General features: G+C 39.6%; 4 protein-coding genes across 4 annotated transcripts; 1 reads left to right on the top strand and 3 right to left on the bottom strand.

The window, feature by feature from the left end:
- Positions 1 to 436: 436 nt before the first annotated feature.
- fam193b (family with sequence similarity 193 member B) lies at positions 437 to 10,021 on the bottom strand. Its single transcript, XM_056383038.1, has 10 exons — positions 9,730 to 10,021; positions 8,038 to 8,316; positions 7,186 to 7,372; positions 4,712 to 4,930; positions 3,783 to 4,203; positions 3,487 to 3,670; positions 3,125 to 3,358; positions 1,253 to 2,312; positions 1,078 to 1,153; positions 437 to 914 (listed from the first exon to the last, which is right to left on the bottom strand). Exons 1-10 carry the CDS (start codon positions 9,886 to 9,888, stop codon positions 818 to 820), a joined length of 2,916 nt encoding a protein of 971 aa, XP_056239013.1. The 5' UTR covers positions 9,889 to 10,021; the 3' UTR covers positions 437 to 817.
- Positions 10,022 to 11,056: 1,035 nt separating this feature from the next.
- On the top strand, positions 11,057 to 15,100 carry mxd3 (MAX dimerization protein 3). The gene is made up of 6 exons (XM_056383212.1): positions 11,057 to 11,230; positions 11,914 to 12,013; positions 12,189 to 12,218; positions 12,346 to 12,460; positions 12,668 to 12,833; positions 13,757 to 15,100. The coding sequence occupies exons 1-6, from the start codon at positions 11,161 to 11,163 to the stop codon at positions 13,873 to 13,875; spliced, it is 600 nt and encodes a 199-aa protein (XP_056239187.1). The 5' UTR covers positions 11,057 to 11,160; the 3' UTR covers positions 13,876 to 15,100.
- Positions 15,101 to 15,276: 176 nt separating this feature from the next.
- prelid1a (PRELI domain containing 1a) lies at positions 15,277 to 19,917 on the bottom strand. The gene is made up of 6 exons (XM_056383211.1): positions 19,797 to 19,917; positions 19,036 to 19,155; positions 17,472 to 17,697; positions 17,263 to 17,376; positions 16,865 to 16,943; positions 15,277 to 16,281 (listed from the first exon to the last, which is right to left on the bottom strand). The coding sequence occupies exons 2-6, from the start codon at positions 19,125 to 19,127 to the stop codon at positions 16,160 to 16,162; spliced, it is 633 nt and encodes a 210-aa protein (XP_056239186.1). The 5' UTR covers positions 19,128 to 19,155; positions 19,797 to 19,917; the 3' UTR covers positions 15,277 to 16,159.
- An 859-nt stretch (positions 19,918 to 20,776) lies between these two features.
- On the bottom strand, positions 20,777 to 25,634 carry npy7r (neuropeptide Y receptor Y7). Its single transcript, XM_056383210.1, has 2 exons — positions 25,492 to 25,634; positions 20,777 to 22,946 (listed from the first exon to the last, which is right to left on the bottom strand). The coding sequence occupies exon 2, from the start codon at positions 22,907 to 22,909 to the stop codon at positions 21,794 to 21,796; it is 1,116 nt and encodes a 371-aa protein (XP_056239185.1). The 5' UTR covers positions 22,910 to 22,946; positions 25,492 to 25,634; the 3' UTR covers positions 20,777 to 21,793.
- Positions 25,635 to 27,866: the final 2,232 nt, after the last annotated feature.

The raw sequence follows: 27,866 nt of genomic DNA, 5'->3' as shown, positions 1-27,866 counted from the left end.
TGATATTTTCCCACAAGGTTATATTAGTGTTGTCGGTGTACTGAAAACTGTCAATCATTCATGTTTTTTTAAACATAATTTCATACAAAAAGAGGAACAGTGTAGCAGGTAGGTCATCAAGTGTTTGTCAGTTAATTTTTCTATCACTGATTCCCCATTAACTTGATCATCGCAATTAAAATTTAAGAAAAATATTCAAATTGAAAACTATGAAAATGCACTGCAGTCTGCTTGTGAGTAAAAATCAATGCAATGGTTGCTACCTTTGCTCCCCGCAGAGAGAAGTGTTTTTCCTTAAAATTAGGTGTTGTCTTGTGCTCCTTTTTGTCAGTTGTACAGTATAAGACAAATGGTCTCTAGTGTCTACAGAGATTGGTGTAGTAGGTGATAAACTAGTGATGCAGAATGTAAATGATGATGAGCACCAAATTGAATTGTTTGGAATTCAGAAGTTTAACAACGTTAAAATGTCTCAGATTTGTGATAAAAACATTTATTTCATGTAAGGTAATTGTTTACATACTACATACGTAAGCACATGGATGCAGTGGATTCAGACTTTTTCCATTTTTGCATCTCTCATTTAGTGAACATTGCAATAATAGCAAAGGGTAGAGTTGGCCTTGAGAATGATCCCTGGCTTGTTAGCCACAAGTTATGTTTCAGTCTTTTGAATGGAGAGTATGATTTTGAACCAGGGTCCCTTGGCTTAGTAAGGAAGAGAAGAAAACAGGGAATGAGAGAAGGCCTCAGGCCAAATAGGGCTCTACTGAAAGAGTTTGTGGTGTGAAGTTTTTCTGTCTGGCACTCATCCAAGTTATTGAGCTGCATTGGAAGGAACCTTTTTGAGGCTGAAGTTGGACCAATTCACTGCTACCTTCTGGCGAGTTTGTTTTGCAGAATCAAGGCAAAACCTACAGGGAACAAAACAGACAAAGAAGAGGAGGAGGAGAGAAAGGGGAAGAAATAACACTCAGTTTTAGTGATGCATTTAATGTTCATCAACATAACAGATTAGCTGACTTTTTTTTTTTTTTTTTTTTTAAACATTCTGATACACCTCTGTATTGATCTTACCTTTTGAAGTATTCCACTTCCCGATCAATCTCATCCATTTCTGTTGGATCCACGTCTTTAGGGAGAAACACGTCGTCTAAAAAAAGAAAATGAAGATGAAAAATTAGATGGAAAGAAAAAAAAAATTAGAAACATTCACACCTACAGCGTCGTAAACGTAGATATTCTCCCGTACCGATAGCGCTGCTGGATTTTTCACCCTTGTTCTTGTTCTTCTTATTCTTCCCCTTGGATTGTTGCTGTTGCTGCCCATTTGCTGGAATGATGGGATGAGCTTTGCTTTCTGCATCCGGCTCAGATCGACTTCCCCGTGTCTCTGTGTCACCTTTCCCCCTTTGTGCATTCGAGAGGCCACCATTTGCTCCATTTGCTGCATGTTTGGATGATCTGCCCTCCTCAGCTTTCTTAGCCATGTTTCTCTGGCTGTCTGCTGAGTGTTGCGGCTGTTTGTTTCCAGCTTTTGAGCCATTAGATGCCATTTCTTTAGACTCATTGGCTTTCTGTGTTTCACTCCCAGAGGCAGCTTTGGTTGGTTTGTTGGAATTTTGCTCTGATACAGATTGCTCCTGTCTTTGCTGCTGTTTTTTATTCTTCTTTGACTTTGCACCACCATTCCCAATTGCTGTGTTCTTGGGTTCAAGGATTTCCTCCTTTGATTTAGCTGTTGCTTGTGCTGGCACCTGTGGCAAATTGTCAGATCCAGTAGAAGTGCATCTTTCTGGGGAGCGTACCCTTATGAGCTTTGAGAGACTGGGTGTAGTGTGCAACCGCTGGATGTCCTTTGACCCAGCAGTGACTCCTGATGCTGTGGTGGTGGTATTAGGGGATGAGACAGTAGTTGTGTCCTCCCATCCATTAACCAGATCAAGGTGGCTCTTAAAGGATCCCAGTGAAAGAGGAGCAAGGTCGAGGTCTATCTGCTGCAGGTCAGAAGAACCATTGAGATGGGACAGTAAATGGTTGCCCTCCAATGTGGCTGCCTTCTTTGGGAAGTCATTGACATCCAGATTGAGGTCGTACATGCTAAAAGAGGCCCGGATTGAGTCTTTGATGGTGTTCTTAATCTCTTCGAGCCGACTGGTGAGAAAACTGTTGACGCGTTCAAGCTCCAGCTGAGGCCAGTCCAGCAACCGGCTGGCTTCAGAACCGTCAGGGATGGGCTCGTCGGCAGGCTCAGATGGATTGGAGTGGGGGTCACTGCCTGCAGCACCCATGTTGCCCTGCTGAGCTTTTTCCTGAAACAGACATGGTACAGGTATGAGAGTGAGGACAAGCGAACAAAATGTTACTGAGACAATACATTAGTAGGGCTATGTATCGAACCTCCTTTTTTATTGGTATTGACCAAAATCTGTCTATAGCGGAGTATATAAAAAAAAAAAAAAAAAAGTACAGAAAGTTGGCATCAAATGTGGATTCAGATTCCTAATCTTGTTTATTTATTTTTTGATAAATTAGTTCCTAATTTAAAATTATAATCCTTAAATTTTTCATGAAATCACACCCAGTCAAACCATAGTAGGCATTTTCTTTTTGTAATAATGATTCAATGAATTTATATTATGTAATCACCTTTCTATATAGTAGTTTACACACGAGGGACTCACATGAGACAATGCATGTATGTAATCCATTCTACCAATTTTATCACATTGAAATGAGTCTCACTGTTTTCTGTTCATGCTCTTAATGCTGAATCAGAGCTGTATTAAGTTACTGCCAATGCAAACCAAATACTTCCTGCTACTGCTAGGTCTGAAATCTTGGGGATTACAACTTTAAACTTTTACAATTTTTGTCTGTTTAGGCAAAGTTCTTGTAGAGGTTATTGTGTTAAGACAACATTTACCATTACAGAAGGGTTTTGTAGAACACAAGTTAATTTAAATGTTACTTTTAGTACCTTTTCAAAAGTACTGTTTTGTTACCAAAACACTACACAGTAGTGCAGTAGTATCAAAATCTTAAATCTTATAAGTCCTATATATTCAATGTTAAGTACTCCAATTGAAACAGGAAATAAACACTGTTTTTAAAGTTATCATACCTTCTTCTTTTGTTTGTGTCGAGCCCTTTTGGCAGCCTTGGCACTGTTAACAGGTTTGGGCTCAGAACTGTTTATGAAGTCTAGCAGCTCGTCCACATCTCGGTTGTCAATGGCACCAGCCACTGTCAGTTCTGAATCTTGACGCTGAGGCAGCTCCTCTTTACGTCGGGTCAGGCGTGAGCGGAGTTTCTCTCGGATCTCAGCATAGTTTCGGCTAGTTGGTGCAGCTGGAGGCTGTGAGCAAATAATGTATTACAATATTGATATCTTGTCAGAATGTCAGCATTTATAAATGTGTAACAGGCATGAAATGAACTCTTAAGTACTACTTCAAAAGTGGTGACAACAAAGTTTCAAAGTACCGCATTATGTCCAAAGAACTCGCAGTAGCAGCAGTCACAGTACTTCCCATCCTTCTGATTGGTGGAAGAGGAGGCGCAGGAGCTCCTCTCAGAGCTGCTGTCTTCATCCTCCCCCTCCTCCAACTCAGATGAAGGATGACACAACGTCCCATTCGTCATTTTGTGCCCCTTACATGCCTGGTCCCTACAAGAAATTATTGACATAATAGAATTAACGATCAGAAAACTTTTGTATTCTGGAGCTAGACAGATACAACATACTCAAAAAAAGGAAATATTCAGATATCAGTACTAACCTGCAGGCCCCAGCTGTCAGATGACCTACATTGGAGGAGGCCACTGTTCCCGGACTGTGTCCATTACAGGAGTGGCTACAGCCTGTGAGAGACGTGCCCAGTTTGCTGTGTTGTGTGTTCACGGCAGGAATGTGGGAGTTTTTGCACGGGCTGGGCTTATGGACAGATGTTGGGCTATCTGGACTGGGCGAATTCAGTTTGGCTGTGGGGCCGTGGAGATTTGGTAGTAGCGGGGAGAAGGGAGCGTGGGCCGCGTGGGTTGCCACACCAGCGCCAGACGAGGACGTTACGTGGCTGTGCTGCCCGGAGTTTGGCTTTGGGGGCAGGAGGGAGGAATGCTGGGATGACAGGCCGGTGGGACTGTTGGGGGGTACCGACAAGTCTGTGTGTTGATGGTGGTCACTGGGGTGGAAGGCTTCACCTGGACAATGTAAACAAGTAATAAAAGTTACTTATAGATCAAAAATACCGCTTCATCTTTCCACATAGTGCATCAGTTTGTACTCTGTTGACCACACAGCTTATTTCACTGGATTTCTTCTTACATCCATACTGGAAGTCTATATAGACTACTACTACTCCATACAAGTATGCCAATTACCACTAATGTCTTTAATGTAAATTAAATTGGTCCACTTTTTGAGTTCAAAGTAAAATATAAACTGTGGTTTGTCAATTTTGTATGGTAAGAAAAAAGACTGGAAGTTATTCTATCTTCTATCTAAGTAGACACTTGTTACTGAAATATATCATATGTATTTAATTCAAAAATAATTTTATATCTTGTTCTCCTTATTGTACATAAGATCCCTAACCCTTAAACAGTGTAGATTCAATATAATATTTTAAACAATTTGATGAGCAGATTCTCTTGTTGGGTTCCAATTTTAAAAAATACTATTGAACCCTAGGAGTCAAAGGAAAATCACCTGGTGGCGTTGGTCGACGGCACATGGTCTTGAAGTGCTTGGGAGTGGTTTTACAAAGGTCTGCTGAGGTAGACAGGGGGTTCCCAGCAGAAGATCCACTGGAATTCTGGGATGACGGGTGACTGTAGGGACAGACTTTGGTCCCTGACGTTTTAGCAGATTTCCCAGGCGCTTCATGAAGTCCTCTTTTCTCATGACAGGCTGATCCTGGTGTTATGCCTGGAGGTGGAGAAAATTCAATGACTGTATCAGGGCACTGATGATTCATTCATAGCAATATGAGTATGGTTACAATAATGAGAAATACTCCTTTTGATTACAGCCATCATTTTCACAAACCTTGTTGATGCTAAAACTTGGTTCAGGGCAGAATAAAAACAGTTTCATTTGTTAAGTTTCAAGATTTAGAGGAGTAATAAGGTAAGATGTTTACCAGCCATGACACAAAACTACCGTGTCTGGGGTAGTTTTACTGATTCAATTAATTCCCTTGAGGATTTTAATAATAAAAATACATAAATTACAGCCCAAAAAGTGAGTGAAAGTTACACTCACTTTTTGGGCTGTAATTTATGTTTAGTGACAATAATTCCCCCCTTTTTGGAAGCATGTTTAACTGTCCAGTGGTGATACTTTTTCTCTTCTGGGAGAAAGAAACTGAAAGAAATGTTTACTCCTGTTTGCTTTCCAAATTAGAAATGAGAAAGTGGTGCGACAACATTTGAATAATTTAACATAACAATCACCCAACAACAATCAGAAGCTGATAGAAGTTACCATAATGTCCATTTAAACATTTTCTATGGTATGTAATTAAGTATATTAAGTAGCTCAGTTTACATCCAATGCAAGACTAATATTTGTTTGATATTACTTCTAGTTGAAAAACAAAACTCAGCTAAAACAGCTGAACATCCACTGTTTCAGTCAACACCATGACAAATTTTACAAATTAAAGCTGATTAGACATGTGCACATGTGAGTAGTTGCTAAACTAGAAATACAACCACACATATGCACCAGGTCACCTCTATCACATGGTTTGATGAAATCCAAGAACAGAATAAAAAAACCAATCAAAGCAAAGATCGTTATGGTTTCATTTTACAAACAACTGCATTTCCCTGGCCAGAAACAAGCATCTAACTTTCACATTCAATTTTCCATTTATGATGCTTCTGTCAGGTATTCTCTCTGCCATGGTTAGACACATTTTCTAGCTGGGTACTGCATCTGAGGTATTTTGCAAGACGGTCCTGTTAAACCACTGAATAGTCAGAGAATTGAGTAATTAATAAACTTAAAAAGGCAGACTTTTTCAAATATTCTGTATCTGTTAACTGTCTTGTCATTTGAAAATTCATGATTTCATTCTAATTTAACATGCAATGGCTTAACTACAAAACCATTGTTGGAGCAACTTAATGTATCTCAATTTCAGAGTTCCACATTTTTTCTTTTTGTATGACAACAATCCTAACTAGATAATCACTAACATCCATCATGAAAAAGTGAGGAATTTGCTCCCATTTTCATTTCTCAACACTAGCGCAGTTTGGGTATTGCTGTTTCACCAAAGTGTGATCATGACAGTATGTTGTAGTATGTTGTAACTTGTCTCAAATATATGCAACTTTGAGCAAAAAGCCAGGCTTTCCATGATGAACTAACAGGTGCAGATCATTTGTGGTAAAACTTGCAACTGACAGTGATGTTTTATCTTTTCCAAAGTATAAAGAAGCATTGTCACTAATGTGTAATTTGATTTCCTATGTTAGTTGAATTTTTAACTCTTTAACTGACAGAGCTTGTACTGAAACTGATTGTCATTATGCTCCCTTTTCCCCTCGTTTCAACATACAACATGTCCATACTGTAGCTTTTAAATCAGAAAGAGCCTTCTTTATATTTAAAAGCTGCAAGTCCAGGCATGTGATAAATGTTTAATTCTGTAGTTTCTGTGGCAGTATAGATTTTGGTGGACTTGATGTATAATGGAATTCAAAAAGTGAACAGGTCCATGAATAGGCTGAGGGTATTTTATAAATGATGGTCCAAGCCATATTTCTCAGATTCAATTAAACAATCTTCACTCTAAATTCTGTTATCTTTATCTCCACAATCCGTGTTAACTTGACAGGTGTGACAACAAGCCTAAAACATTATTATTCCACCTTTCATAATGCTGAGCTCTGAGAGCCTTAGAAAGTAGAGCATTACAAGATTTCGCAATATGCCTCTTTGTTCTTCTAGGATGTAGTAGACTAACACCTGAACAAAGAGGTGAAAAATGTATCAAACATTTAGTTCGCTAACAAGCCAGTAGTAGAGCTGTGATTCTGACCAAATTTGTACCTATTTCACAAAACTGTATACTAACACAACCTGCAACTAAGGTTCGTGTTGTTTTCAGAGATTACTGTAACTGTCATTAAATGTTTTCTGGAGCTGTCTTTTACCCTGGGATGACAAACCTTGTTGTGAGTGTGAAGAAGTGTTGTGGTTGCAGTGTTCCCCGCCGTTAGTGTGGGCAGAGTTCCAGAGACCTGACAGTTTGTGGGCTGACAGGAAGGAACTGGGGTCCCAGTCCACAGTACTTTGCTCCGGGTAACCATTCCCACAGCTCTGGGACTTACAGGAGGAAGAGTGTGACAATGGTACCTGATGGACAAAAACAAAAAAAAAAACATCCAATTAGTTAATCATCTGGCTGTCTACACAGGCTTACATTTTAACACTAGCAGTGCCCAACAGCAGAATCTAGTCTTAATAGCACAATAATAGAGTGTATCAAAACATGGGAAAACATCTAAGGGGTGCACTTATCTAAATTAAGTGAAAAACAAACAAACATTAACAATGTTTTAAAAAGCAATAATTCCATTTTCTTTTTCTTTGCTGTTTTAACAAGTTTTTGAAAGTTTAAGCCAAATATCTGCAAAACATTTTGGACACCATGGTGACCTGCAGTCACCTACATTTGCATTTCATGGAAAATATTTTTGTTGAAACAGAAACAAAAAGCAATTAGTAATTGCTGTTGCTACCCAACATATTACACAGAAAAACAAATACAAAATTAAGTTCCTCATGAAGAGATAACAAGTAGAATGCATGTTTAAACTTACTGAATACAAGGTTACATTCAGAATGACAGATTTATTTAGTGAGTGAGCACATGCAAATGCAATGCTTTGTATGATGAATAAAGATGAGATTACATCAGTCCACGGAAAAAAACAGATATTAACTAGAAAGTAAAGTAGTAAGAAGAAGTAGTAAATAGGACCCAGACATGTGACCCAAATCAGTCCCCTTTTATTTACCGGCGTTGGCTGCTCCTGGGTGCTCCGCCTCTCCTCCTCTTCCACACTCTTGCAGCAGCTTTGACAGATCCACAGAGGCACCTCACCCAGCAGGGACTGAGACAGCGAGGGCACAGCATCAGCAAGCTTACGCCCTGGCGCCTCCCGCAATAAGGCCTGGGAGAGCGCAGGCACGGCATCAGCCAGCTTGGTCCCATGTCCTCCGGGGAGCCCGTTCACAGAGCTTGCTCCCCAGTCCTTAAATTCACGGTGGCACAGCAGGCAGCATGTGTGCATAGGCTGGGTAGAGAAAAAGATGATAAAGAGAATTGTAATTTCCAGTGAAACTGCAATTGGTGACACAGAATTTAGTTTGTTAATTAACAGTATAAAATAGGCCTGCTAGATCTGATGTCTCTCAGAGTAGTTTGACAATACTTGACAATTCCAACTGAATACAGTAGGCAATCAAACAGGTGATTTCTATGTGTGTAATTATTATGTGTATGTGTATAGATAGTCCGTTGCCACTTTATTAGATATACTAGCTATAAAGAATGCAGCCTAATACAAAATGATTCAAAACAACTTGAATCTTGCAATTCAAAATTTCAGTCACCTTATATAACAAATAATGAACCAAACAAACTGGCATAGATATTTGTTTCAAAGTATGTTCTGAGTATCACAAAATGTTAAAATGTAGAAATACATACATTTTAAAGAATAACCGGGTTATTCAAAATTAATTATAACACATTTCTGCTTATAAAGTAAATATATTAATTCTTGTTATGAGACGTGTCTTGACTGTTACCTTACACATGTGCTATAAGGTGTAATTACTCTGTCCAAGCAGCAGTCAGTCAGTTTGTAAATAAAGGTACAGAGGTCAGATGTAAGGTTAGTTGTGGTTCAGCCTACAGCATACCATCCTTGCTTTACGAGGTTAGTGGTCACCCTAAACTTACATAGCTAATGTTACTAACTCCGATTTAGCCTGCGATAGGCATCATTAGCTGATGGTTAACTGAATGCCATACATTGAAACTTTTGACATTAGCTCCTGTCACACCAATAGTAGACTGGAATACAACAGAAAGAAGATAAATAGTATGGCAGAGTGGAATAAACAACTCAAACCATGTCTGAGAGTGAACTACCCTAATTATGAACCCACTATCTCTTTTAGCTAGCTAGGTGATTAGCTAGTAGCAGGTTAGCCACTGCTGGATGGTTGGTTCCTGTGCATGAGTTCAAGTGTAGCTCGGCAGCAAGCACGTTTGCAGCACGCTAGCTGGAGATGATAGCCCGCCTAGCCTCCTGGCTAACGTTAGCTGGGCGGATGAAGAGTTGTAAACGCTGGAAATGGGACGACCTGTCCGAGGCACAATGTCACCTGTCCGGCACAAGAGATGGGCAACGCTAGCCACACTGCCTCGAAGCCGCCTGACGGGGACGATTCTGTTCGCTAAGTTGAGCGTATTATTTATTTAATTACATATCAAAAGACGTAAAGCTCTACATCAAAGACTACTACGTTAAGACTAAAATAGCTTTCCACCAAGCAGCGGATGTATATAACTTCACCTCTGCAGAATCTAGCCACATAAAATAAAAGCACAATGGAGGATGCTTGGATTAGCAGAGAGGTGCTAGCACATAGGCTAGCTAGCCTATTTTAAAAGCAGCGATTGGCTTGTTGCTAGCTACCTGGTTCGCCCTGGTAGTGGCCAGCCTATCCAGCCCAGCATCTCCACCGCCACCGCCAGCTGCATCGCCGGGAGAGACTGGGCTCTTCGGTACAGTCTGCTGTCCAGGCACAAGCTCCTTCTGGGCGACTCCTTGCTGCTTGCTTTTCTTCCTTGCCATTACGACGGTGTTTATAATACGCTTTGGCCAAGTTTGCACCAGTTTCGATGAATTTAGGAGCACACTTTCGTTTCTTCTCGGACCTCAAAATGTTCTCTATCTCCTCCAGTCAAGACAACAGTCAATATGGCGGAGGACTGGCACACTCAGGAGTTCATAGGTTAAAGATACTGCTGGCAAAGAGGCTTCACTCCTATACGGAGAATGCAACTGGAATGTTACACAGGCAGTGAAGCCAGACACCGCCATATTTAGTAAGGGCAAGCCTCTCCTCCCACTTTCGTCTATGTCTGAAACATAGAGGTCTGCAGACAATTGAACAGCTACACCTGCTCACAATGGCTATTCAAACGATTGTTTCAGCATTTTAGCATATTTAAATCCTACATTAATTGTCTTCCTACACTTACCATTTGCACTGTTTTGGTCTCTATAAAGGGACATATTTGTTTTACATACGTATATAATATAATATAATATAATATAATATAATATAATATAATGTAATATAATATAATATAATATAATATAATATAATATAATAAATTCTAATATAATATATGCGCAACTTTGTACAACTAGCCCACAGACGACCATCTTACACACTGTATGGTTTTAAGTTTTGATTAGATAGAGGCAGATATGCATAAGAAGGTCAATATCGTTGATAACCAATGTAATAGGCTAAATGTTTGAAAAATAAAGGTGTTTTGGAAGAGGAAGGGGGCTTCACAATGACGTCTTACGTCGTCTATAGATGCCTTCAAACGCATTCGGATATGTCATTATCAAAACGTGTTTTGTTTCCTTTAATAGTGTTTATGACATTATGTTCATTAGAAATGGATAATTTCATACTGTATCGTTAAGTATCGGATTATATATTTGCCATTTTACATAAATAGCAGGTACTGCAATATGCTCCCGAGCTGTCTAAACCGTAGGGGTAATTCTCACACTTCTTAAAACAACAATTGTTGATAAATATGACCCATAAAAAACTATTTTTTAACTTAAGTGAACCAAAAGACTGCAATACTTTAGGTGGCCCATTTTGTTATTACATTCGACAAACCCGGCGCCCACCGGATCATTTTTATGACTGTAGTATGAAATGTCCGAGTTTACGTGGAGCAGTGAAGGCAGCGTCAGTGTTGGGGTTCTGTGGCTTGAGGACGTAGCACAGACACTGCTTCATCTACTTGAGACTACTGACGCTTGAGTCACAGTAGGTTGTTTACCTGCGTTTATTTTATTTTAACAAAAACAACAATGGAAGGAAACGTCTGCAACATCCAGGTGCTTCTCCGGGCAGCTGAGTTTCTGGATAGAAGAGAACGAGGTAGGCCTGTGTATTTTATGACAACTGTCAGTCTACAGGGGAGGAAGTTGCTTATTGTTAAAACAACAAAATGCACAATGAAACGACAGTAACTATGCGCGCAAAACATAACACAGGGATATAATACACAGGAATGGTTCAAGATTTCATCGAGATTCTTGCTAGAACATTATTTTAGACGATCTTCCCCATTTGACTCAGTGACCTACATATCGGTCACATCATTGTACTCAAAGGCGCCAATCTAGTCCAGTTTGAAAATGAATCCAAGCGGCGCCGACCGCTCAGTACGGTGAATGAAAGTGGGTCAGAAAAAGGCGATGCTACAAGTTTCACTCATTGTTTAGGCTCTGTAGACACTGTATCAGCTGTTTAAATCGGCGAGGCTGAAAATCCGATTTTATAATAGCGAAGAAGCGGTGTGTGATGGCGCCAAAACCCAAAAACAAACCGTTCAGCAGATGATGCTGATGACAGCAGCAGACTGCCTTTGTCCTCCTCATTTCCTTCCAACCTTGATGTTGATGATGATATTAAATGTTTGATGTATAGAACCGGGGTTCATTAACATTAATTATTGGAAATATTTGTATTTAACACTGTTTTGCCATTGAGTTTCGAAGCTGCTGATTGATCATCTGACTGTTTTCTGACACAGCTGTGATGTGTTTTTTCCTGCACAGAGGCAGAACATGGATATGCTTCAGTCCTGCCTCTCAGTCCAGGTCACTCTGATAAGAGGAGCAAACAGAAGAGCAAGAAGATATCTGCTGGTGGCAATAGGTGAATACATTACATAACAGACAACTGACAAGAGGGTGTGGTTTGTAAAGCTTGACTTTCAGTTTTGATAAAACACCCTTTGAAACACTAACATCTCTGTCATTGCTTAAGTTGCAGTTGCATTGTCATAAATGCATATCAGAACTAAAATATCTGTCTCTTCCTGTAACTGCAGGTCAGTTCACAATGAGCTGGAAAAGAACAGGTAATTCTTGTTTGTCATAACAATAAATAACATCACATGGTCAGTCTTATCACAGTCTTTAACACCCGCTTTGCACATGCCTGGATTAACGTCATCAATTTTTGCATCCTGTTGTTGTGTTGTGTAGAAGAGCTCAACTAAGACACTGTCTGGAGCAGCTCAAGAAACAAGTCCCTCTCTCATCTGACTCCATGAGGAACACCACCCTCAACTTGCTGAGACGAGCCCAGCTTCACATAAAGGTAGATACATACATTGGGACAGTGAAATGAACCCTCGTATTGTTGTTTGACTTACTCTGCCTTGGATGTCAACTAATAAGATTCACCAGATATAGTGACTGCGTCTGCTGACAGTGCTTGGTGGTCTCCAGGTGCTTATCCCAGCCTGGCTGTGTCCAAGGTTTGGTCTGTAGCTCACTGGTTTCTCTCTCTGCCTTTTCATTTCAGAAGCTGCAGGAGCAGGATGAGCGCGCAGAGAAACTGAAGGGCCGCCTGCGCTGGGAACAGAGAGAGCTGCGGGTTCGGCTCGAGCAGCTGCAGAGAGGCACAGAGAGGATGAGGAACAATAGTCAGGGCTCAACCATGTCCTCTGAGAGGTCGGACTCCGACAGAGGTAGGTCTCTCAGACACAAGAAGCCTCTTACCACAGCCTATTGGTCATGACAATGCCAAGACAGTTTCACAATGGGGCATGTAAATATGAAGACAGGTATTGCTTACTGTAATTATTCTTCCTTCCTAATGTGCCTCAATTGGCAATGATGGGGGAACAAAATCCACAGTGATCATTCAGTGCAAAATTGTAATTTAAAGTTTATCTCAAGCTTGAATGAGTTTTGTTTTAAATTTTTTTATATACATATGGAGATGATGGTAGACAGAATTTGTTACTTATGTACAGAGCCAGGCTAGCTGTTTTCCCCTGTCTCCAGTCTTTGTGCTAAGCTAAGCTAACTGGCAGCTGGCACTAACTTCATATTAACTGTATTCTTTTCATGGAAATTAAACTGGCTAACAAAACAGCAGCTTCATTAAAAACACATTCTGTGTATCTCCTGAAATTTTTTTAGTTGTGACACATTTTTGTCAATCATTATGCACAGTCAATATAGTATTAGATTTACATACATCATTTACACTGATCTGGCTGCAGCTGAGCTATAATTGATAATTATCATTTAGCATATCAAGATGACATGATCTTAACATGTCATAACCTACCAAATTCAGTTGCCTTATTAAATAATTCAAAGCAAAATGTAACCATAATATTGTATTTTATCCTCTTGAACAGTTTTGCTGTAATGTAAAATAATGGAACACAATTAATTGATCACCAGTTGGATGTATTTTATTCTGCATCTCCTGTGCATTTGCCACATTGTGATAAATATCAATGTTAAACATATATTGTTGTAAGTTGATGCTATTTTGAATAACATGACCCAGCCCTAGTTTAAGTGGGTTAAACATGTGAAAGGTGAATTTCCTCATATTTACTCATGCTAATGGATTTGATCTTTGGTTACATTACAGAGGACGTGGAGGTTGATGTGGAGAGCATCGTGTTTGACTGTGTTGACTCTGACGGACTGAACATTACACACACTGACGCAGACCACTGTTACTCCAGCATGGACAAAGCCTGGCTATGACAGCAGTAAACCTAAGTACCTCACTTAATGCCACCGGATGGAGAGGAAGAGGAGAAAACATTCCAAAAACAAGCAAATGGAGGATGAGGGACAATGAAAAAATATGTTACTGAGCAACTGAACACTTGTTTTTTGTTTTTTCTAACGGAAGGAGTAAGTTTTGATGTTCTCCTTTCAAATTATGTCAGACTACAAGCTAAACAATAATGAATGAATGAGCTGTGTCCATTTGCACTGAATAGCAGTTAAAATCACTGGGCTGAGATGGATGTAACATTACGCATATATATATTTTGGCATCGACCATAAATGGCTTTTTTTCCCCCTAAGCCATGAGGTGTAACTTACAGTGATTATGTAAGTTTTCTAAATCCAAATAAGGGCTTTTTATTCAAAACTCTTAACTTATTCTTTACTACAGTATGTCTATACTGAATTCTGCCTTAAATCAGATTTGGTCTAGTAGTCAATACAGCTTCTCTTTAGCACTAAGTTCATATTTCATGTCATGTGTAGCATGCACTTATACAATAATCTGTGCTATGTTTTGTATTATTGTCCTATTATGTAAGTTCAGTCATGTGTTTTGTTCTTTTTCTTCTGTTGCACAAAACGACCACACATTGCACTTGTTTTTATCTCAGAAGGATTGTGGGTATATCAAAATGAAAAACAGTGAAGAGAAATTAACTGGTCACCTTTGCACATTGATATGTGGCATTTACATAACCATGCCAAATATTAATTTAGTGTATTTGTACACAATTCAGTCTGTGGTTAAGTGCAAGAATTTCAATGTCTGTGTGAAAGATAAATTGTGAGCATTGCGGGTTGGGGGCTCCTTGCACAGATCAAATGAGTTTTCTTCACTGCTTATATTCTTTGCAGTGTCCATTAGCACAACTGTACACTTCGCTGCTTGTGCATTTGTCAATTAAAATGTTAATTTTGCATGCACCAAATTCACCACAGTCAAGCAGGTAATGTCTACTTGTAATGATTATGCAATTAATGCTGTATTACAAGTATCTAATCTATTCACTGCTATATATTTAATAACTGAAGGTGCTTTTTCCCTTCATTTTTGTATATGCAAGATGCCTTATTACCTTTTTCATAGTATGTATGCATTCATCTGTCTCTCCGCCCAGTAATATTATGTAGCATTTTGTACTGGTGTAATCTTTTTTTTTTATTTTTTATGAATAAATATTTTCTATATTTATGTGCTGTTTATGGTTATTTTACAAGACCTCTTGCTTTGAAACTCCGAGGTTCTTCTCCTTCCCATCCTGTCAGATTTGTCCTGTAACCCCTTCCGGGTGTCCCGTTCCCCAGGTTGGGGTCCACTGATTGAACTATACAGAGATACCACTTATTGTGTACAAAGTAATCACAGCATTATGGTTACAAATAAACTGTCCATTTATTGACAAGCTGATATTTAATTGATACAGCAAGAGCACATTGTTGCATGGTTTGTATAGTCAGACCTAAGCTGAATGTACAATACAAGGCCATTTTTGTCTTTGTACACACATTCTAAATTTAAGTGAAGACACTGAAATCCATTGCAACCAGATCATACCACAATATCATAAGTGCCAAGTGAGCATTTCTTCTCAAGCTATGACTGCCAATGACACGTACCCTTCAGTCAATGAACTTCAACCTGAAGCAATCAGTCTTGGTTGGACGATTAAGGTGTGGGTGGGTGAACTGAACTAAAACATAACATGATTGCAACTAAACAACAACTTAAGTAAATCACACACATGAATTTGAAATAATAAGATTCTGTATGTTAATCTTAGCTTCTGGACAAGAAGCTGATAATAATACGATGCTACTACAAGACAATATGACATACTCGTAAAGATACAGAGTAGAAAGCAAACACTGTTGATGGGCACAGAGGTTGAGCAAAGGTCTGAGGAACAGTATCAAGGTTGGCAAAGTGCTTTTATCATTTTATGGCACACAGAGCCACATCTGACCATTCCTTTCTAAGATCCCTATCTCTGGTAAATACTGAGATGATCTGGTTTTTAATGTACAATAAACTCAGTGTGGCACGGACAGGGAGGCTGGAACAGGCTCTTGAACCCAGCTCAGGCCTTTTATGGTCCACCCACCATTTCATTTGGATGCTACCTCACAGAGGTGTCTACCCATGACTGGGATCAGTTTGTCTTACCCTGATGCCTGACCGAACAATGAGAGGGGGTAAAGAAAAATCTGTCCTAGTGTCAGTGGCTGCAGAACCAGTGATTCATGAGGCTCGTCACACATATTGTTTCTTCTGGGCGTGTGAGGCGAGGTCTTTGGCTTTCTCCTTAGCTGCCAGTGCTGTCTCTCTTGCCCGCTCTGTAGCTGTTTCTGCCAGGGTTCTTGATGGTGTTTCACCTACAGAAGAAATTACATAATGTCCTTAATTTGGCTGATCTATGTATTTATGTAGGTCATGAATACCAATGCTATTCCCTAATAGTTTGGAATTGTCTCATACAAACAAACAAACAAACACTTAAGTCAGTCTCCAGGGTTTCAACAGAATATAGATGGTGGATGCAGATGGATATACTTAAAGTAATATAATAATGTATTTTTCCTATGTATTCAATGCCTTTACATTTGTTTTGACAGAACTATGTTTTGGATTTGACCAACTGAAAATTATCATCATTTCCAAACAGCTGATTTTCTCGAATTACTTAGTTACAGCAAAGAAAGAGATACTTTAACTTTATAAGAAAAAGTTACACTTTTTATATTTACTTTTAAGTTATACTTTATATCTACTAACCTGAATGTTAACAGCCTAGCTAGCATCAGAGCACTTGTGCTTCTATATCATTCATTTTCCATGGCATCATTCCACCAATTAATGCAATGCAATGCACTAATTATTGGTGTTTTAACTACATCAGATGTAAAATTAAATGTAAATCCAGATGGATAAGGAATGATTCATTTAATGATGATTTACCTTGCATTTTGGCCAGCACATACTCAAACCCTTTCATGGTCTTTGTAACACTGGTCTTGAACCTTGCAAGGCCAAATTCCTGGAGAGAGACAACAGTTAATCAAGACAGAAAATACCTCTTAGAGAATAATGTGTCAGCAACCTATAACTCATATCGTCACATATTTACTTGTATACACTCAGAAGGTGACAACAATCAATAAATAAATCATTCTGATGTCATAAATCATTTAGTAACTTGGCAGACAACTTCAAGCACTCAGCTGTTGCATCTTCACACTTAGTATTATGTTAGCAATTACAGAATGACACGTAGGTGGGTGATTCTCCCTTTCAGATGCCCCACACCATTTCCCTGTGCTGTTACGTAGTGTGGTGCTCCACTTTGCTCTACTGACCTGAATAGCTCTAGAGAGCCCATAGACATTGGAGGAGATCCAAGCTTCTCTTTTCATCTCTGTCCAGCTGCCATTCTCAGGGTTAATTCGGTACTCGCACCGCTCTTCCACAGACTGGAACAGAGAGCGAAAAACAAACAAAAGCAACGTGAGACCATGTTATTATTCTGCGCAATACTGAATGCAAATAGATGCTAACGCTAATGTACCATGAGCCGAGCGTGGCTGATGTTCCATGTGAATGTGGTCATGGTCCGTTTGTGAGGGTCCACAATGGAGTCCTCAATAATGTACGCTGAGCTGGCCATGTGCTTTGGAAGGTACCGCTCCATCCAGCGAGGCGATCGGCTAGTTTTGGTCAACAGACGTCTGGAAATGAGGCAGTTGGTTGGAGTAACCTCTCGGAAAATTATGTCCTCAGTCAAAACATGGTTACTGTGGGAGAGAAGGAAATGCTATGGATCAAGACCTGATATAAAACATTATTTTCGTTCCAAATGGTTAATCATCTAATCTACAATATGTGAGAAAACAGGAAGAAAAGTCAATTTGTGTTCAAGAGGTCTCAAAATGTAAAAGTTTTAAAACTGTTACTTTGTCTAATCAACAGTCAGAAACCTGAAGACATTTAATTTGAAATAACAAAACTGAAAAAAACCCCAGCAAACTCACAAATAAAGAAGCTGAAATCCACATTTTCTTTAGCACTTAAGCTTCATAAAAGAAACAATAAACTGATTATCAAAATTTCCTGTTGCTCGACTAATCAATAGGGTTGTAACTAACAGTTATTTTCATTGTTGATTACTCTGCAGATTATTTTCTTGATTACTTTCTTCTTCTTCAAGTTATGTTTAGCCTAGAAAATGTAAGAACCTAATGAAAATGTGAATCACAATTTCTTATATCTACTTAACTATTGTATCATGAAGTCAGCAAATATTAAAATCTGAGAAGAAACCATCTAAAGTTTTGCTTAAAAACAAATAACAAATAATTGTATCTAAACTGTTGTCAATTTATCAATTGAGTAATTATTTCAACTGCTGCATTGTATAATGTCACATCACTGCAGTCTGGAGAAATACCCAACTTCACCTCAGTGGTGGAAGTGGTATTGACATCTTTTATTGAGTAAAGTAGCAAAACTATACTGTAGAGGTGCTTAATTACAGGCAAAGTCCTTCATTAATAGGTTTACTTTAGTGGTATAAGACATAAAAATATTTAACATTAAATGTAGTTAAAGTATTAGAAATAAAATAACGCATTAGGTGAGATTAGAAGGGAACCTGTAATGAGTATTATTGTATTATGCTATTACTATTACTCATGCATTAAGGTGTAAGTGGGATTTGAATGTTTTAGCTGATTGAGGTGAAACTAATTTAACTGCCTTATATACTGTTGGATAGTTTGTCTGTAACAGTGTCACATTATATCAGTTCATAGGTTTTGAATGTAAAACTATTATATGATAGTTTGTCTGTAACAGTGTCACATTATATCAGTTCATAGGTTTTGAATGTAAAACTATTATATTCAAAATAACTAGCAGACATATGATATTCAGCAGTAATAGCTAAGGAATATTAAATCTTTAATAAATAAGCAAAGCACACTGCTTGAGTAATGTATTTCATTACTTTCCACCACTGCCAAACCTTCTTAGTATACACAAGTCAAAATCTCGGTGCTATTTGAATAAGGATGTTCAGCGGTGATCAAAGGTGAAAAGTGTATGAATACATCCACTGCTCTCATTGTGCTCACCTGTAGGGGTTGGGATATCGTTGCCAGAAAGCAACACAGACTTGGTCCCAGGTGCTTTTGAGTAAATCTGCGCAGCAGAAATATTTCACCATTGTTCCCTCAGTTTACTCTGGCAATATCCTGTGCAGATCCAGAACAAACAAAACGTGTTAATTTGCTACGTTTGTTCAGCTAGTTTTCAAACGACCCCCGAGAACAAACACGGTGACAGCTAGTGGTATACACATTACACGGTGGTGTACGGATGAGGAAATGTACATTTTTGTACCCTAATGTGTCAACAAGCAAAACATGTTATTTACAGAAAAAAGCGACAACGACTAAACGATAGGATTTAGGTTTGTTAAGATATGCTGAAATATGTAAAACAAGTCATGGCCGTTAACAGAGACACACAACTTCACGAACTTTCCAGCTAAACGCGACATGACAGCTGTCAGTAAAATAAATACTAAAAAAATAATCATCATTATTTCATGAATACCACACCGAGTCTCCTGGTGTGACTAACGACAGCCTATGTGGCTAACACCACGAACACAGACTAATGAATATTTAATCAGTCAGTGGGTAATATCAGCTATAACGTTACTGTCACATTTGTCACGTCCGCACCGTAGGTCCGCACTACTTAGCTTCCTCGTTAGCATTAGCTAGCCTAGCATGAAGCAAACGCCATGAATGAATGGCATACTACGACCCAGACATTTCTCTGAACGACATTCAACGAGCAAACTCATTTCAGAGGCAAAGCCGGTTACCTGTATGGCGACAGTATTCAGAAGACAACTATTTGCATTTTACACTCCTATCGGGATGAACTTCACCGGGCAGCCACCCACAATTCATCGCAACCGTCTGGGGCTAGAGAGAAGGTCAAGCATCACGACATATCCGGTAGGCGGTGCAAGTGTAATGCTCACTTTGAACACTAGAGGGCAGCATGTGACTGTATAAATGCCGCGCAGTGTTTAACAGTATCGGTTATCTACAGCGTGAATTTCGATAAGATTTTTTGGGATGTCGTCTAATGTTGTCAAAACCAATGTAAGTTGCATGTAAGGCTCCTTTGAAAGTGCACCATTTACAAAACCTAAAATTTCTCTTCAACTCGAAGGTTGAACAAAACAAACAAAAAAACATAATGATTGTTAATCTGACCTTGTCTTGCTATTTTTGCAGATACATGTCTTTAAGCACACTTCAGTGGAGGAGGATAGATAGATAATTTATTCCGCTTTGCTAAAATCAACCCTGAAAACATCTGTAGACATGGGTCGAAGCTTAATGTTTGCCTGCTGGTAGTACTGTTAAAGGCTTAGAGCTTCTATAATAATCTACAGCACATAAAGGAATATAGGCTAAGCCATGAAATCAGTAATGTGGGTGTCAAGAAGAACCAGCAATAAAAATGCAATAGATATTTTCTCTGCCTTGAAATGAATCACACTGCGTACTCTACATTTGTTTGATTGTTCATTAAATGCTTTATTGGCTGTTATATGGACCCTCTGGTTTTTGTTCTGAATGTCTGAAAGTTTATGTGTAGGGCTGTTTAACCTCACATTTGTATATTAAAAAAAATGCCTCAATCGCTTCTATTTTCCCTCTGTTTTCACAACTATAGATGGATTTTCCAGCTGTCAGGTTTAGGGAGTTGAAGTTTATTTTCCTGTATTACTCTTAAGTATGCAGAGTACATCCATTAAGTGGTACCCCAATAAGTTTTGACTAGTCTACATATTGTTCAAGCAAATGTCTCTTTATTTGAAATGGAGGCACAAAACATAATTTCTCCTGAATGTCAAATTAACTTTGGGAGCTGTGTGTACACTAGGGGCTTGATGTGTGTGCTCAGAGGCCCTGTCATTAATCAGTTAATTAATAAATGTTCATGTTTCCCTTATTAAAAGACCACCAACAAAGGACTCTTTATCAGCTCAGAGTAATCATTATGAAACTGCATGACATCTTCCGAATCCCCCTTTTTTTTATATATCCTCAAAGCAGCTGCTCCCATTCTGTGATGAAGATATCATGAACTTGTTCTCACTTCACACACTTCAGTGGTTTTCGATCCCATTCCTTTGGACACAGAGTCCTGCTGGTCCATCTGATCAGGAACAGCTGGTTGCCAGGTGAACACAATTAACTTCCTGGTTGGACAGAAAATCAGCAGTAGCCTTCTCTGGATTCCTTGGATGTGGACTGAATGTTTATTCTACTAGAACACTGTAATTAATTAAATAAACACATCATTTGGATGAATTAAGTGAAATTCATCCAAATGTTTTGAACAACCAAAAAAATAGAAAAACAAGTGTGACAAATTAAACTTCTCACAGTGGCAATAACCACCAGCCTCTCTTCAGTAAGAATGAGCACATCAATAGCCTCAGATAGGTCAATGTATGCGTGGAGAGCATAATTAATTGGACATTACTTACCAACAAGAGCTCTGGATCAACAGGAAACACGTTATACATTGTACCAAGTTACTTAACACCTTAGTAAACATCTTCAACACATATTTGAATACGTTCAACAAATGAATTTTCACTAGTACCATTCACAATGGAAAGAAAAGCCTTGCATAAAGCAATATACATGCAAAGCTTTGAGTCCTCTCCAGTGACATAAACACTCAAGCTCAGACCATTCAAGTCAAAAGGCTACTTCTGTACCACAAGCACCACAAACCAGAGGTGCGTTCATTGTGTTCAATCATATTCTACAGGCTTTTTAAAATTTGTTAATCTCACACAGCAGTGGGAGGATGTCCACCATTACGACCATTCAGAGTCAACCCTCTTATGGAGCGTGTCCTGAACGAGCCTTCAGGGTGGAAAGAATCTGGCTTATCCTCACAACGGAAGACCATAAGGAAGCCATTCCGGTAGTTTTTATTCATCCACCCATACAGGAGAGGGTTGGTAAAAGTCGAACACATAGCCACAATATGGAACACTGTGTATATCAGTTTGTACTCCTTAAACCTAAGCACCAGGTCCAGATCACTGGCCAGCTGAAACACATGGAACGGAAGCCAGCAGATAGCAAACACCACCACCACCAGCGCCAACATCTTGGTGGTCTTTTTGCGGCGTTTGATGCTGTCGTTGCGGCTGGATGGGCTGATGTGATTCTTGAGTTTGACCCAGATGCAGATGTAGGCATAGCTAATGATGGCTAAAGGAATAATGTACTGTAGGAGCAGCATTGAGAGGCTGTAGATGACTCCGTCCCTGCTGGTCCCGTGAGGCCACTTCTCAGAGCAGACAGCAATACGCAGGTTGATTGAAGGTATCTCTTCATTGCGGTACTCTCTGAAGATGGCCAGGGGTGCTGCCAAGACGGCAGACATAGTCCAGGTGAATGCCATGATAAGGAAGCTGGAGTGCCACGTGAGGCGCCGACCAAGGTGGAAGATGATACAGCGGTAACGCTCCAGAGCAATGACAGTCATGGTAAGGATGGATACATGCACGCTCAGGGCCTGGGCAAATGGCACCATGTGGCACAACACAGCCCCAAACTTCCACTCATCTAACAGAGTGTAGACCAGAGTGAAGGGCAAGCACAGAGTGTTCACCAAGAGGTCTGCCAGGGCCAGGTTAGCTATGAAGAAGTTGGTCACTGTTCGCATGTTTCTGTAGCGAATAATCATGTAGATCACAAGAGCATTCCCCAGCAGCCCCAGCAGAATGATTAGGGAGTACGCCGTTATCAAGGTGATCTGGACTCCAAGGTGCTTGGTGATGTCAGTGTGGAAACCAGGTGGGTGTAAACCCATGCTGTCGTTAAGTAGAACCGCGGGATCGGTCTCACCAGCATCCCCTTCTTCTGTGCTATTGAATGTGTCTGGTGGGCTCATTTTTTTGGATGATGCCAGATCGAGGCTGTGCAGACACCTGAGCAGAGAAAACACATAAAATAAAGTCATTGTTTGAGACGGGCCAGGCAGAATATTATCCATGCAAGCTGTATAAGAAAATGACAAAGGTATTCACTGTGAAAAACACTGAAGCTTCAGGTGTTTATTCATTTCCACCTTTTCTCTCCAATTTGGAATTTCCAACACCCCTGATATGCATTTCTTCTTCACTGCCAACTCCACTGTAGCAAACACATGGTGTCACCAGAAGGGTAAAACACGTGTCTAACAACCCACATCTTTGGTGGGTGAGTGGGTGTCTTTGGTGATTGACCGCTGCTCAGGGTGTTTATTTAGTGTAATACCTTCCCTTTTATACTGTACCTCTGTCACCCAGAGAAATAAACTGTTAACATATTTAGATACACAAAATGCCATTATTAGCATTGTACTTAAAATCCTGTCATTTACTTTAAGGGTCTTTTTACTTCATCAGCACTGAATGAACTGCAAGAACTTTGACTAAATCCAACTTTTAATGAAATATGACTAAACAGAACTGATACACATTCACACACACTCATTTAATTTCTCTTCGTATCACCTGAAAAGAGTGCTTTGCATTGTAAAGCTCATATTGTTATTAAAGCCATCTAGTATTCAACTTGACAGCTTGACTGTGCAATTTAGAAGATAAGACACTTCTCTAATGCACACATCCTAATTATAGGAACAATTGCCCAAGATTGCATTGAGATGTTCTGAAAAGCTAAGAAAATGAAATATGCATTTCAGTTAGATCATAATCAATAGAAAATCAGTTCTTTTGTTCCAAACCCCCCCACCCCCCACCCCCCAAGAAACAGACCATATTTCTCCCTCATACTATTCATATTGAAAATTCATTACCAACAAGTATTCATTTGGTTACAGCATGCGGCGTTTCCAAGGAACATGAACACCTGTGCTATTATGAAGGCTAAAGGAAAACGATGGAGGAAGCAATGTGATCAGCCAGTTCAAAGCAACATCATTAGAGTCACAGGCTGCTCTCATACAAAGTCTGACTCTCATAAAGGGTATATTGTGTGGTAAGCCTTTTTTCAGACAGACAGACTGGTGCTGGCCCGGGTTACACAACTGTATTTAAGTCATGTCATTTCAATATACTATCTGTAGTTCATTATCTTATACTTTCTGTCAGTTTCATGTGAGAGTCTGAGAGCTCTTGCTGAATACAGAGAACATTTTGTTATGACATGTATAAAAACTACTGTCAATGTCACTGTCAATTATTCTTACTCTCATGAAGCAGATGAATGCTAATTACATTAAGTGGCATTAGACTCAGCAAGTGGCCTTCGATAAATCTACAATACTCTCTCTAAAGGATGTCTTTTTAAGTGTTAAAAACTGAACACATTTGTTGTTTTTTTGTGTTTGCTTGCACATTTTTTTCATGGCTAACACTCAAAATTTTCACCATAAATAGACAGACCATTTACTGAGAGGCCATCTATTTGGTGACAGACACTCTCTGGTTGCTTTGGGTTTGGTCCTGTGGATCCTAGTTTACTGACATCATTGCTTTTTCATTATTTTATTAACAATGAAACTCATGAATATTTCAAAAATATTGACTAAATAAAATATTTTTTGACATTGTTGTGTCGCTTTATTGTCATTAATCTTTCTGCAACATGAATGATATTGTCCTCAGCAACTGAGTTCTAGCAACAAAAGGTCTACACAACAAGTGTGTGTGTGTGTGTGTGTGTGTGTGTGTGTGTGTGTGTGTGTGTGTGTGTGTGTGTGTGATGGTGTGCATTTCCTAGAAATAAAAGCCCTTCATACAGGCTTTGAGTTTCTGAACATTTAAGTACACAGTATAAAATGTCCATGTGTGAGGACAGCTAGAGCGCTGCTCTGCCAACGACAACAAAAACCATGTACAACCTGCCTTTACCCTCTGTCACCAGGGCACGCAGCCTCACAGTGGCACACAGCAGAGATTCATCAGGCAGGCTGCAGGCATCGGTGATTTGTCAAAGCACCCGTTTTTGATCAGCGATGGTAGCCTCGTCCTTGACTTTAGGCAAGCTTGTGCCCCTGAGGGATCTGTTCCCTTACACCTGCTGGAGCAGAAAACCGCAATACAACCGGATTCTAATGAACTCTATGCACTGCCGTCGGATTATGATGAGGTACCTGATTCCCAATCAAATGTGCATTGATGCTTCGTTCGTGCGTAATTTGTCGCCATTTGTTTAAGTTACTGAATAGTGTGCATTCAAATACCTCCAAGTGAGCTTTCTGAGCTTATTCAGCCGATAAGACAGGTGCACAAATAACACAAATAGTTTGCTGTGGTTCGTAATTTGGACACTTGTTCAACCTCCTTGTCAAAGGTTTCTCTCATATCCAAATTACGCACATACAGTGTAGTAGTTCAGTAACCACAGGTTGCTGTCACAAAAGAACAGAGATTAATACCTTGCACCTCAGGTTTCTGTCACCAAAACTAGCCTCGCAAAATCCATTCAAAGTCTAAATGAACGCTATCTACATATTAATGGACTCACCTTTCCCCCTATATCTCCTTTTGCAAACGGGTCCTCACTCGAGAGTGGCGTGAAACAAGGGGGGAAAATCCAGAAGCTCCTCCCAAGCGAAGCGTCTAGTGCGCATCTTGTGGCTGGACTGTGCGTTCCTGTGGCAGGTCTACAGGATTCAGTGTGAGCGTCCACATCAGTGCTGCGAGATCTGCGCAGGGATTGCGATTTGTAGATCACAGTTTAAAGAGGGGCATCTGTGTTATTTCATTTCCACTGCATTACTCAGTAAAGAAATGCCATTAAATGTCTTCTGAATGTCTTCTGAAGTGCCAACGCAGCGTTACGTCACTAAGTTTATTACATTTTGTTGTTTTATCTCCATTTATCATTCACTTTATTTCCAGTAAAGCTTTTCCACTTTATTACTTAAAGCCTGCTGTTTCTTCCTCTCATTCTTGTGAACAATTTTGAATGGACTTTGGAACAATTATGGGTTGTAAAACAAATCCTCATATTGGCCTATTGCTTTATTTCAGGCTCCAGGTCACTGTCACCACTGATCAAATTTCTGTAATCAGGTAAACAGTATTAAATCTGGGCTGCATGTGGCACAATCTCATATTGTTGTGAAATAAGCTATTGTCAGTTAACTGCAGATTTAGATTTAGTTGCTTCTCTGTGAAGACAATCAAGACACAAATCTCTCACAAGATCATTTCTGTGAGCTAGCATGATTTTCTAACAGATAATTAAGTTCTTGCTGAACTGATTGAACTGCACATACTGAATTCTGCTGTGGCTACTGAATTCAAGTACATCTGAATATGGTGCCAATTTTAATCTGAATTTTAGTATTTAGAGTGCGCCATTTGTGAAAAGACAGTTCAGGACATTTTCTCAAGGCAGATTTTTTTTTATGGTGATAAAGCCATATAAGTCTGCAAAGAACATTATAGGACATCTCCAATGGAAAGTTAAAGGTCAAACAAAACTAACTAGGCTTTAAGCAAGAGTTACCTTGAAATAAATGGGATTTAGAGTGATGAAAAATATTGAAACAATAAAAATGTACATGTTGCATCTCCCATGACTCTGTTTGAAGTTAATTCACCTTATCAGACCTGCAGCACAGACATGTGGTGGGTATGTCATCAGATAATAGGGAAGGACCTGAAACACACTGTCACTTGAAATTAGACATAAACAAAGGAGCTTTAGACTGGTGGAAAACCATTTCCATCCTCTATGAGAATATTTTGTGAATTTGATAACAGAACAGGAGATCATGTTTCCCTTGAGCCTCGTTTCTGCACTTCCCCTGAGCCGCTAAGAGCTGCCTTTCACCGTTCCAGAGCCGATTTATTGTTCAGGGAGCAATGTTGGAAGAAATCCCTGAATTGTCTTGGTGGGATTTTTTTGATGATGTAATAATTGGTGCACTGATTGACTCAGCCACATAGATTACCATTATTGATTGGGTCAGGCTGCCTCTCCACCTCGATTTATTATTTCAATTATGAAGGCCACGCCTCTGCTTCCACATGCACTGGGTCACTCGGCAGTCAAGGTTGACAGCTCTCTCAGACTTGTATGTTTTCCTGATAAAGGATTTCTATCCTTGCTACAAACTTGCTTATCGCCAACAAATTCTGAAAAGTGGTGAAAAGGTTTTATAGTATGGCCTTGCAGAAAATTCTTGTTCGCTTCAATCTCTCTTAGTACTTTTAGAAGTAGTTCTTTGCAGCATCATTTGTTTTCTTGGGCTTATTTGAATCTACATGCACCTAATTAGTGAGCTCTGTAGGACTCCCTCCATATGGCTGGGGATCCTGTATTTACAGTTCACTGCCCTCAATCTGATCACTGTTTCTGTCCAGCTCCTCTGAGAGCACTGGTGCCAGTGATCTGATCAGAGGCCATGGCGTCCTCACGTCGCACAGCATACATTTGTGCCTGTTGTTCTCATCTCACTGTGTGTCTGTATGTCTTTCTGTGTGTGGGCTGTGTGAATTATTGAATGTGGGAGTGAAGGACATACAAAGTCAGGAATCCCGTGCATTCCTCCTCCATTTTCCTTTTACTCTTGGATTTTCTCACGGAGGTCAAACCTGACAGGTGGAAAATGTAGCCTAGTGCAGATAACAGCCTTTAATTCTTCAGTGATTAAAAATATTGATTTAGGGTTGTCGTGTAGCGTAGTGGTTTAAGCAGGCGCCCCATGTGTAGAGGCTACAGTCCTAGCTGCAGTTGGCCCCGGTTCAAATCCCGCATCGGACGGCCTTTCGCTGCATGTCATTCCCCCTCTCTCTGTTTCCTGTCACTCTCCACTGTGCTGTCCATTAAAGGCATAAAAGCCCAAAAAAATATACTTTAAAAAAAAAAAAAAAAAATATTGATTTAAA

The sequence above is a fragment of the Seriola aureovittata genome, chromosome 8, assembly GCF_021018895.1.
Source record: "Seriola aureovittata isolate HTS-2021-v1 ecotype China chromosome 8, ASM2101889v1, whole genome shotgun sequence".
Lineage (NCBI taxonomy): Eukaryota > Metazoa > Chordata > Actinopteri > Carangiformes > Carangidae > Seriola > Seriola aureovittata.
This window is presented reverse-complemented; position numbering and strand designations above follow the sequence as displayed.

Excerpts from the sequence above, each read along its gene's own strand:
- fam193b (XM_056383038.1), bottom strand. The coding sequence starts at position 9,888 with ATGGCAAGGAAGAAAAGCAAGCAGCAAGGAGTCGCCCAGAAGGAGCTT. Across the intron at positions 4,204-4,711 it reads CCGTCGACCAACGCCACCAG|GTGAAGCCTTCCACCCCAGT; the intron begins GTGATTTTCCTT and ends TACATTGTCCAG. Across the intron at positions 2,313-3,124 it reads GACACAAACAAAAGAAGAAG|GAAAAAGCTCAGCAGGGCAA; the intron begins GTATGATAACTT and ends TGTCTGTTTCAG.
- prelid1a (XM_056383211.1), bottom strand. The coding sequence starts at position 19,127 with ATGGTGAAATATTTCTGCTGCGCAGATTTACTCAAAAGCACCTGGGAC. Across the intron at positions 17,377-17,471 it reads TCAGCCACGCTCGGCTCATG|TCTGTGGAAGAGCGGTGCGA; the intron begins GTACATTAGCGT and ends TCTCTGTTCCAG. Across the intron at positions 16,282-16,864 it reads TGTGCTGGCCAAAATGCAAG|GTGAAACACCATCAAGAACC; the intron begins GTAAATCATCAT and ends TTTCTTCTGTAG.
- npy7r (XM_056383210.1), bottom strand. The coding sequence starts at position 22,909 with ATGAGCCCACCAGACACATTCAATAGCACAGAAGAAGGGGATGCTGGT.
- mxd3 (XM_056383212.1), top strand. The coding sequence starts at position 11,161 with ATGGAAGGAAACGTCTGCAACATCCAGGTGCTTCTCCGGGCAGCTGAG. Across the intron at positions 11,231-11,913 it reads TCTGGATAGAAGAGAACGAG|AGGCAGAACATGGATATGCT; the intron begins GTAGGCCTGTGT and ends TTTCCTGCACAG. Across the intron at positions 12,014-12,188 it reads ATATCTGCTGGTGGCAATAG|GTCAGTTCACAATGAGCTGG; the intron begins GTGAATACATTA and ends CTGTAACTGCAG.